At 37.7% G+C, this 12064-nt stretch overlaps 1 protein-coding gene across 1 annotated transcript; it reads right to left on the reverse strand.

Moving 5' to 3' along the window:
* Positions 1-167: 167 nt before the first annotated feature.
* LOC103800028 (actin-related protein 3) lies at positions 168-11358 on the reverse strand (the record flags this gene model as incomplete). Its single annotated transcript, XM_009072389.1, has 8 exons — positions 168-260; positions 951-1124; positions 1844-1987; positions 4081-4188; positions 4699-4794; positions 6308-6418; positions 7035-7159; positions 11303-11358. Coding segments are annotated over 8 exons (907 nt in total), but the record flags the coding sequence as incomplete, so codon positions are not given.
* Between the last annotated feature and the right edge of the window lie 706 nt (positions 11359-12064).

The raw sequence follows: 12064 nt of genomic DNA on the forward strand, positions 1-12064 counted from the left end.
TGTGAACAAGTGAACAGCAAAGTCTTCTGCATGCTGGACTTATCTCTAGAAAAATGGTTAATTTTGCTGTTGTTAATGTGGGGGTTTAGAGTTTCAAATATGTCTTTCAATGCAAAGCACAATTCTTCTAAAACCAGTATAAAAACCAAACCATTGTAGCTACTGACCTTATATAGAGGACGTCTAACATCAATGGGACAATTCTGAATAACTTCATCTACTACTTCTGAGATTGGTTGTGTAAAGTCTGGATTAGCAAACTACAATCAAGAATAAAAACAAGTCAACAAGGAGGACTACACATTGCAAAGGAAAGGAGGAAAAAAGGGAAGAGAAGAATCATTCTGTTACACTGGAGATGTCATGAAAAGTAACAATGGAAACAGTTAATTTAGGTATTTTTGCTGCCATTTAAGTGCTTCATCTATCAACCTGAATTTGCATAAATCACAGAATCACAGAATCAACCTGGTTGGAAAAGACCTCCAAGATCATCAAGTCCAACCCTACTGTGGTTACTAGACCATGGCACTAAGTGCCACATCCAGTCTCATCTTGAAAACCTCCAGGGATGGTGAATCCACCACCTCCCTGGGCAGCACATTCCAATGCCTGAGCACTCTCTCCGTAAAAATTCTCTTCCTAATATCCAACCTAACCCTCCCCTGGCAGAGCTTGAGTCTGTGCCCTCTTGTCCTGCTGCTGGTTGCCTGGGAGAAGAGACCAACCCCCACCTGACTTCAACCTCCTGTCAGGGAGTCGTAGAGGGTGATTAAGATTAGCAGTAATCAAGAACCAAAGCTATTGCTAACTTACAGTAACTGGTATTTCTTTATAAATAAGGAGAAATATATCAGGGTAACTCCTTTACAAGTTTGCAAATAGAATTTATATGCTATCAACTAAAATGCACCTAAACCACAAAGTACAGACGATTCAAATCGACTTACCTCAGGATGGAAGAAAATCTCTGGCCCCAGGAATCTCTCATAGCCAACATCAATGGTGAATTCTTTCTTTGAGATAGCATTAATTCCAGTATACTGTTTAATCCACTTTGTACCATCTGTGTCATACTTGTTAAATTCTTTTACTAAGTCAGGGCAAACATAACTAAAGCGTTCCTGAAAATTGAACACGTATGGTTAGAAGTACCTAAAGTATAGCAGAGAACACGGTATGAAATTTTAAAAAGTGTAGTAATTTTAACTTTTAAGTATTAAATTGGCAGAAAAATAATAGTCCTCAAAACAGCTGAACTGACATTTACTGTACACAGGTAGATAATGGCTCTCCCACTACAGATCACTTCTGTGTGGCACTGCAAGCTCTTGCTGAGCTAAATTACTTTTTTCTGCTTTTCCTCTAAACTTGTACGATTGTGAGAAATTAATTCTAAAGTATGCTGAAGAACTGCCACAGAAACAAAGCTTAAGTGTACTTTAAGCTGAATGTCTTTCAGAAAAGCTTTGTAGTACCATAAAGAACATATTGACATTCAGAAAGAATAAAAGTGGAATTACAGCTCTTTATATTACATGTCCCAGCAAGAGCATTTCCTACAGAATATCACAATAATCACAGCATCAAGGATAATAACAATAATAATGGTAACAGGAAAGGGGAGACTGTAAGTAAGGAGTGAAATTCTAGGCCAAACTGAATATAACCCAACTGTGTACCTGAAATTTTAGCTATGTTATTATATTATTTAGACATATATTATTTAGACACAAAGTGCCATTGCTCAGAAGGACAATGATTTTAAGGCATTATTATACTTTAAAAATAGATATTAAGGTCATTTTATATCAGAGCTTGATATCTGCAATATTTCCATTACCTTCACTGCTTTAGCTGTTTCCAAGGATTGTTCAGGAGGAATTCCTACTTCCCTCTCCCTCAGCAACTGCTGAATGAAGTATGTTATATCTCGCCCAGCAATTGGAATGTGTTTGATACAGCTGCCAATCACATATCCCTCAGCCTGTAAACACAATGAACAGGGAAAAACTCACAACAATTCCCTTCAGCAAAGCTCAGCAGAGAGAGAGAGAAAAACATGGAGTCTAAACTCCTATCCCATACCTAGGATTGTGAGGCTGAAGCCCTTTAGGCCTGGCTCACAATTACCACCAATCCAATTCTTCACAGTAGCCTTATTTTACTTTGCATTGCATTGGTTCGTAATTCTTACAAGGTTAGGAGGAACAGAAAGGTCACTGGGACATAAGGCAGACAAATCACTATACTCACTATTCCTTGTCCTTTATTTTCTCTTCAAAATGAGGTTACTCTTACCAAAAAGGTCAAGGGACCTTGTTTGGTGAAATGTTATTTTAGAATAAATGATGTGGCCCTGCAGTCACAGCCACTGATGTAAGACGTTACAATCCACATGAACCAAAATTAATTTTCTGAAAGCAGGGAGAAAATGCATCATTTCAGCACATTCACTGAGACTGCTTAGAACATCAGCCTGGCCCAGACTCATCCATCAGCCTACCCTTGAAAGTCACACTTGTCCTGGGGACCAGTACTGACACATTAAAAATACCTGGTCTAAACACAGAAACCAAGTGCTTCAGACTGGCCTTCAACTCACCAGACCTGCTGCACCCAAACAGATGAATCCACATATCACACTGACACTAATTGCTTAAAATTTCCCATACGTACACACACCTTACATTCAGCCAAAGATTTCTTACCAACATAGAAAATAATGTCATAAAATAAGCACCACTATTGGTAGGTTGACTACAGAGAAAAGTGTTTGCTAATTTCTCTTCATCTATTTACAACAGAAGTGGTAGACCATTGTTGTCAATTTGTTCAACATGGTTAAAAATCCCAGAAATCAAATAAATGGCATTCTGCAAAGGAGCTTAATGCTTCAAGGGATACAGAATACCTACTCTTACTTCAATTAAAAGCCAAACCCACAAATCAGGGAAAGTTCAACTCTTTTAAACAGTAATTTCAGCTACTAAGTACAACTGTAAAAGTTTACCTACAGAAGGTCTGAAATGCCAATTGTTTCCTAAGTCTTATTAAAAATATGCCATCTCATATGAACAGTCTGAACAAAGATTTAGCCACTATGTTCCACCAATATCAATAAGAAATTGCTACATCACAGCATATATGTTTGATCACCATCAAAGCCACTATCTGTTATAAGAAAGAATTTTTACAAAAATTAATGTTCCTGTGGCATGATAAAGCTTTTTACAGATTTTGGTCTTAAAAACTGCAATCCATCCTCATTTTGAAAACACAAATGCATCTTGAATGTAGACACAAAGTTAATTTCCCAAGGAAAGATGGGCAGAGATCTACCACCAGCCACCTGAAATGAAGAACACCATTAAACACTCCAATCATAAAATTTCAAATAGGTAGCTGGGCAAAAGGAAATCCATACCTGCAGTAAAAACAGTAATTGGACAGTGAAGAAACTGCAGCTGTGTTTTATTTAATAAAACATCACACAAGCTTTTGCTTTTAGCAACTTGATTTACTGGCACAGATATTCAACATGAAATAACCTTAGGGGTTGGTTTTTTTCAGTTAGGCAGGAACTTTGGTCTTGCTTGTATGGCTGATGCATGATAGCACACTACTGAAAGCTGGACAACAGATGGAGAGCAACTGTAAACAATGCTAAATCTGCCTCAGTACTTTGTATTATTTCTACTGACTGACTTCAACTAAAAAAAACTTTCCAAACTTTTTGGACTGAATGTTGTAAATGGCACATTCACTCTTACCAGCGAAGCAAACTGGAAATGTGCTAAAGCAATTTCATCCATCACTTAGCACAGCCTTGGTGAATCACTTTTTAAGGTAAATCATTGAAAGACAATATGCCTAGACAAACTCGAGGTGCAGAGAAGTTCCTCAAGAGTTTTAGCACTACAAAATAAGCTAAAACTCACACCCACAACCCTGGAAATTATTGGACATTTCTGAAGATTCCTAGCTAGGCTTCAGTCTATGTAGGTGTGCACTTCAGAAAAGTTAAGAGACCAAGTGTTCTCCAGTTAAATTGTTTCTGTAGTTTTGAAGTATACTTACCACAGGAATAACATGAGTGACACCATCACCACTGTCTATAACTGTGCCAGTCAGTGTTCGTTCTCCTACTTGTCTTGACGTCCAAGATGCAGCTAAGGCAAGGACAGCCTTGGGAAAAAAAACCACACCAAACCCAAATTTAGCACTGCACATCCCACTACCCCTCCCAACACCACCTAGACTGACACCCTTGGGAATTCACAGCATGGAAAGTGATTTAATACTATATATGTCTACAAAAGAGCTGATAAAAGAAAGGCTCCACAAATGCAGCTTTTGGCTCCTCCCTGATGCTTTATTAGCCATCCTCAAACATCTTCTTTGTTACTTCACATTGAAATGGATTCAATTATTGGATGAGTACAATTATCATGATGTGGTGTGGGGTTTTTATCTATCTATGATACAAGAGATATCATACTCTACTGGTTACAGGCAGCACAGGAACAGAACCTAACTGCCCACAGAATCAGTGCATGTCAAACATGCAGTGGGGGAACTGCTAACCACAAGTACACAAAAGTATTCCAAACATCACTTACACAGTTTTCATAGTAAAATTAGTTTTAGCCCAAGGAGAAATGCTGCAGCTCTAACTTTCAACAGCCCTGCCCTTACCTGAACAGCAATATATAGCCCTGGAACGTTGAAAGACTCAAACATGATTTCAGCAGTATATTCTCTATTTTCTGGAGTATTTAATGGAGGCTCAGTCTGTGAGGCAAGAAAAAAAAATACTTACATTCAAACCAAACACTTGACTTTAAAAAAAACCAACCAACAGAAACTGAGTTTTGAAAGATGAGTCATCCACCAACAATAGCATGTAAAAATAGTCATGTGCAAAGGGTGTTTTTAAGAATTTATGCAAATTGCATTAAAAAAAAAGAAACAGAAGTGCAATAAAAACACTACAGCAGTTACTGCTTAAGAATTTACACTGAAGGCCCCTCTGTGGGCTGCTTGGCTCACTGCAACTTTTGATTTCACTTGAGAGAATCAAGGACTATCAATCAAAATATGTCAAAGGATGCAGTTTAGCACATTCAGATAATGCCAATTTTTAAGGTTTCTCAGTGCAGGGAGTTGTTTTCCTCCAGCAGACAATCACTATAAAGCAAATTGACATGTTCAGCTGTAGAAATATACTCGACAGAGAAAGTGGCAACAACATACAATAGGCTGTGAGAGCATGGTGTAGTTTTCATTGAAATATCAAACATACTTAATAATAAGTCTCTAGAATGAAGAAGCGTCTTGGATAGTGCTACAAAATATTTGAGAACAAAAATTACACTCTTCCATTGCATCAACTATGTAATAGGAAGGTGCCAGACTCTTCACAAAGGTGTTGGGACAAGGAGCCGTGGAGACAAACTGCAACACAGGAAATCCTAAGCAGGTATCAGGAGGAAAAAAAGTAACATGAGGGTGGTCAAATATTAGCAGAGAGCCCCAAGGCTGTTATGGCATCTTGAACCTTGGAGATACGGTCAAATATTAGCAGAGAGCCCAAAGGTTGTTATGGCATCTTGAACCTTGGAGATATTCACAGTTTTGCTGGTCACAGCCTTGAGCAACTGGACCTAGTTATAGCTACTTCAAGAAGATGGTTGCATTAGATGCACTGTAACAGGTAGGATCAACACCTCAGATTAGTTATAGCTACTTCAAGAAGATGGCTGCATTAGATGCTCTGTAACAGGTAGGATCAACACCTCAGATTCCAAACTTGGGTCTACAAATGCCACACCTAAACAAATTGTCTGTTTCAATGAGCTAAATAAAATCCTAAGGAATAGCAGATGCTTCAGAATAACATTGACCTTAATTTAGATCTAATCTGCCCAAATATGACAATCAATCCTTTCAGTTTGACAGAAAAAAAGATGAAAATTCACGCTCTAGATACTTCTTCCAGATGGCAGAACTGTAAAACCAAAATGATTACAATTATGAAAAGTCAAAACATACAAATACTTTTTTTGCCTCAAAAATGTAAACTTGAGACCATTGAAGTCAGCGGAGAAGTCGAAGAAAAAAGTGATGACTCAGATGCAATTTGGAGGGAAATGAGGACAGAACAATGCTTGCAGTTCAGGCACCTTTAGAAAAGTAAAGAATCCAGATAGGATAACCATGTCGAGAAAGTTCATATTCGTATTTTACAATTTACCTGAATCAGCACATTCTTATACCATTTCTTAAGTAAGATAATTTTACCTACCAAAAGAAAATAATGATCCTCGGGTTCTGCCCTTAGATACTTAAAGATTACTTGCTCCATAAACCTCTCCATCAAGTCCCAGTCTTCAACTATACCATGGCGGATAGGCCACTGGGGCAGAAAAATATCAAGTTAAAATTGGAAATAAAAGAAAAAAGACAAAAAAAAATCGTTTTCAACTGCAGCAAAAGCATATGATAGACATGTGCAAGAAAGACAAAAAAAAATCGTTTGCAACTGCAGTAAAAGCATATGATAGACATGTGCAAGAAACCTTGTTTTACGTTTCCCCTCTTCCAATGTGACACCTATCCAAAATTCCAATCCCAACCCTGAACAGCAGAGACAACACATTGCATTTTTCTCAGTACAGCAGAATAGTGGTACTAGGATAAACCAAAGGTTCCTCCCAGCCCAGTATCCCAACTCTGCTGCTGCTGACAGAAGCTGCCAAGGAACACCAAAGAATGTGATATTTCCCTTTCACACCCTCCAGCCTCCCTTCAGTTCAAAAGAAATATATGTTCACATACTGTCTTGCAAATTCCCACAGGCTCCTGGAGGTCAACAAAGCTAATACCAAAACTTATTTTCCATTAAATCAGAGTTGTTAAGCAAGTAAGATGAAAGTTACCCCAAAAAAAAAGCATTCTCAAGAAGCTCCTTATGTATAGGTGATGCTTGCTAAAGAGCACTGGAAAAGGATTTCAAACATTTCTCTTCATACCTTGGTTGCATAAGTTGGTTTTTCTATTGCTTCGTCCCCAATAAAGAAGTCTAAATCATCAACACCTTTCAAAACCCTCCTTTGTGCTTGATCCACCACTTTTGCTGACTCTTTGATAGCAATACCTTTAACAGAGAACACAAACAATATTATACATCAGATATCCTGCACTAAAAAGGGAAAACCAACATTGAAAAACAGGGACACCCTGTAATAGGATGCATCCTTTGTTTCAGGTATAAGCATAGAAAAGCTAAATAAAGCACACATAATTTGAATTCCAATCACAGGTAAACATAATTTGGGCTTATAAAGTTAATGCAATACAGACCAAAATACAAATTTAGCTGTTAGACATTCAACATACAATCAGAAAGATAAAATTATATAATAAGAATCATTACATTATTATAAGAATCACTAAAATGGGGCATCCCTACAGATCTCATTTTATTCCAATGTGCTAATTTTCTGCACACTCCACTAATTTTAAAAACAATGCAGCTACAGCAGTTGCATAAAAAGCAAGAAAGAAAACCTGCTGCCATTATATAAATGGATGTTTTATTTCACTTGCACTAATTTGATTTCTGGACATATTAGGAAAACAAGAATTGGCACACAAAAAGGACTGAAGAGGAACTAGAGCAAAAAACACATACAAAAGAAGGTAGGAAGGAAGAAGCAGGAGAGAATGTGAGGCATACAGAAAAAGAAAACTGGACAGAAATAAAAAGTGTTTTTAAAAGGAGAGAAATTTGTATGACATGATGCACCTTTAGATGCTTCAAAACAAATTGTCATGAAGTCTGTGTTTAATTTCTCCCTTTAAATCCTTCTCCTATCTTATAGTTAAGAATAAGATGGGAAACTTCATTCAAGAAACACTATAAATCTCTCTGTCACTTCAAGGAATAACTGGCTAAAGTTAAGAGCTCTTTTCTTGGCTCATTTATTTCCAGGACAATTACTCATGATAAATAAAGAAATTTTATCAGACAAATACTGGCTAAGGCTGGAAAGAGGAATCAGTGACTAGATATCACAGGAACACAGATGTTCCTCTCATCTTTTGCATCAGCCTCCTGGCTACCAGGGCTGCAGCACCAGCAGTATCTGCTGTATTTTTTCAAGACCTATTGATTGCTTTTACACACAATCCTTTACACAAATGAGGGAACTCATATATGTAAGAAGCACTAACATCAGCCTCAACTATTCAGAGGCTGTGATCCAAAAGTTCTTTCCAAGGCAGAAGTATTTTGCTAATTGCCCCCTTCAGTAAGGAGTTATGTTTGTTCGTAACTAGAATTTGAAAAAGTTGTGAAAACAGCTGCTGCAACCCCAAGCCCAACAGACACAGGGCAGGAGAGCTACAGAATCTGGACATCAGCAGCTTGTTAGGGTAAAGCACCATGAGTTCACTGGTGCTCCCCATCCTCCTCCCACACAGCAGAGAAACTAAGAAGTTCAGGGTTGTGAAAGGCTGAACAGGGTAAACCAAAAGTTATTATTTTGAGCTCTTCAGGAAGAAAACTGAATCATACTGCAACTTCTGTAGCTGCTTACAGGAGAGAAGAGAGGAAGCCAAAGGCTGGAGGAAGCCACGTAGCACAGTGGGTAGATGGGAAGCAGAAGCTAAAACCGTGGGGACAGATGTCACAAGGCAAGTCCTTGCTACAAGTGGAAACAACAATCTTGACCAGTACTTTCAGGTCACCATTACAGAGCTTACATATCTGGGGAAGTTTTTCTGTCCAGATGTGTGTTATCTTCAAGAATGTTCAAGTCAAATCCATCACCTGCCACAGGTTTAGGGTAACTTTGGAGTCCAACTAGTTTCACCCTGTCACAAGCCTTAAAACAAGTCTCAGTACTTTGCTGACCTTGAGGCTAACCTGGCCAACCCTGAGTTTGAAAGGCACAAATTAGCAGCAACAACTTGAATCAAGAACCACATCCTGAAAATAGAAACAGGAAAATAAATCTTGCTGAAACCAGAGCTAGATTACTGCAGTGTCTGAGGATGGGCAGCACTCCAGGGGTACTCAGAGCAGTTGCCTTTGGTTTGCTTGGCATAAGAATCAAGAGCTTTTAGAGGGGGAGAAAAAAAAAAAAGGGGGAACTTATTTGCATCAAATCAATTTTTGTGCTGAAACATTACCTGAGCCAGTCTTCTCTTTTAAAGGCAAAGAAAGGGCCATCAACTATCTCAGACAAACTGAAATAGATGACAAATTAAGCAAACTACTGGGTAATGGAAAGAAGTTGACTCCTATTTTAACATCCAGCAGGAAAAAACAGATTAAGTGAATAAAAGTCAAGCAAAATTAATGATCTAAGATCTAAAAAGCAACCAGGGAAGAAAGCAGTGAGCTCAAGTCTCTTCAAAAAACTGGCCCAATATATTCTCATTTACTTTGCTTTTCATGCAAGCATTTATCATCTCTACAGAAGTATATTCAGAATTAAATCAAGAGCACAAGGAGATAAAAAACTGTTAAGAGCAGGAGTGAATAAGATAAGCTGCAAGTGAACAAGGCAGGAGGAATGCTGCTCCAACCTGTTTTACAGCAAACACCAATTTTAGAGAATCAAACTGATAAAATGCAATCACCACTGTTGGAAGCCAAAGGAGAAACCAAACCATTTTTCCACTGGGGCTAATATTAAGCAAATTAAAGGCACCAAAGTGCTTTGAAGAGATCCACAATTTTTGAACATTTTACTTTGAAACTAGGTACTGCTCTACTGTTTTCATTTCTCTAATGTGGATTACACAATGCTATTTTATTCCATTTGAGGCAGAGGATTAACAAACTCCTGTGGTTAGTGTAATTATCTAACTGGGATTACAGTACAAATGAGAAAAATGCTGGGTTTATGGACAGAATTGCAGTCAAGGACTGTTTCAGCTGTAGCAGCATCTTGACTGAGCACCCTTTTTATAAATGCACCACACTGTACCAGAAATTCTCATTTCTCCCCCTTCTCTTCTACTTTAATGGCATCCCTGCTGTATAAATTACACTACTTAATGATCTGACAGGTCATTTCATTCCCAGAATTTGTTTAAAGTGTCATGATATTTCTTCTCCCATTTTTGGAACAAGAAAGTGATTTTAACATTAAATAAAATAACGCTAAAGATGCAGAAAAATTATGTAAACTCTACTTATCTGAAATAAAAGAACTATTTTCCCATTTATAATTTTAATGACTGCCATGAAGTTTAAAGAGCAATGTAAGGGTTTTTCCAATGGTTCAGTAACTTTTTTAATGTCTAATGTTAAAACTAGTTTTTGTGTTGAAAAGCAGCTGTAGAGTGTTTTATATGCCACTGAGATAAACTGAATGCAGTTCATCTGGAAAACCAAACAGGCTAAGAAATACATGTTAGAAGCCAAAACAGAAGACCTCGACAGGATTCTCTTAATGCATCCTCTTGTTTCCATACAAGTAAGTGGATTAGCCTTAGCTTTCCATGTAAATTGCTTTTTGAAGGATGTTTCCTAGAAAAACAACGACCAAGTTCTATTTTACAGTGACCGCGCTGAACTAGTAGTAGTCCCACCCTTCTTCCTGTTGTATTTACAAGGAAAACTGGGTGTGCTAATTATTCCTTTTCACCAGGATGTAATACGTGATTACTTTGGCACACATTAACAATGACAAACTGCCAAGTGGTGTAGGAGGTCAAAAGGTGAAGCATTTCTAAAGGAAGCTGAGTGAGTTCCACTCTAGAGCAGAGCTGTATCACTTCAAGTGGGAGAAGCAGCTCAGAAGACACGGAGAGAGAAAATAAGCAATTCTACACGGGAGAAAAATGGAAATGTTTTCTTGGTCTATTTGCAAAACAGAGTAAAGCCACATAGTTGCAATACTGACATACCTGGCAAGTGTAACAGTTTGAACCCTAAAGACATTAAACTATGTAATTTTCGTTTTTTTTCTCTACTTATAATCAAGTTTTACCAGATAAACCACTAACAGGGGAAGAACCTTCTAAAAAGTGAACATAGCCACAATACTGAATTTCAACATGATTTTAACTCCCAACAAATTAACTTGAAGTGGTAGTATCTTGTTTTAATGAATGTATCTTTTTAAATTGAGCATCCCTAGCAAAGCAGAACGGAGCCACACTGCCACTGTGTCATCACTGAGAGATCTTTTCTTATTACTCATGTTAATGCCTTGTTTACACAGCCTGTTAGAGCATGTTAAAGCACAACTTCAGCATTCATGCCCAAGGCACCAATACTTACATGAAGGAATAATGAATTGGGGCTCAGTGTTACCCGCATAGCCGAGCTTTGTATACCTGTTGAGGCAAAAAAAGATTAGGTTATAATATTTAATACCACAAAGAACACATCTCCCTTTTTCAGTGAACAGACACCTCTTGTCATATCAAAAAAAGTGACTTTCCTTTAGAAAACAAACAAACAAACAAAACCAGGCAAACTAAGAACTTCTCTTTTTTGAAACTGTAAACAATGCTCCCTACCACAGATCAAGCATCACTGCCAACTTCTACTCTGCTCAAATTTTACTAAAGAAGACAAACTATGGAATTCAGTTCATCACTGCTTAGAAACCTAATTTTGTCCAAACAGTTTTTCCCTGCTCAGCAATTAGCATTTCTACAGAAATATGTTCATATTGTCAATGTTAGTGGCAGAAGTGTTTTGTAACTGCTAACTCTAGGGGGGAAAGCCTCCCTGCCCATGGATTGCCAGCTGGGCATGTGGAGGCACTGGCCAACACATCACAAGCACTTCCCAAGATGTGTTACAGTAGGTGGCAAGTTCTGACAGCTGATAATGACAAGTAGTAGCAAAAGACATTTCATTTAACAAATGGAAAACAGTGTTAAAATATGTCTAATAAAAGAAAAGCAAGAGGAAAAGAAGTACATGCTTTCAACCCACCCAATTTCCAGAACATGCTATGGATATAAAATTCTTATTGTCATGATTTAAGAAACCTGAAGAAATTAACAATATATTCCTGAAAAATAACGACAA

This window comes from Acanthisitta chloris, unplaced genomic scaffold (genome assembly GCF_000695815.1).
Source record: "Acanthisitta chloris isolate BGI_N310 unplaced genomic scaffold, ASM69581v1 scaffold29943, whole genome shotgun sequence".
NCBI lineage: Eukaryota > Metazoa > Chordata > Aves > Passeriformes > Acanthisittidae > Acanthisitta > Acanthisitta chloris.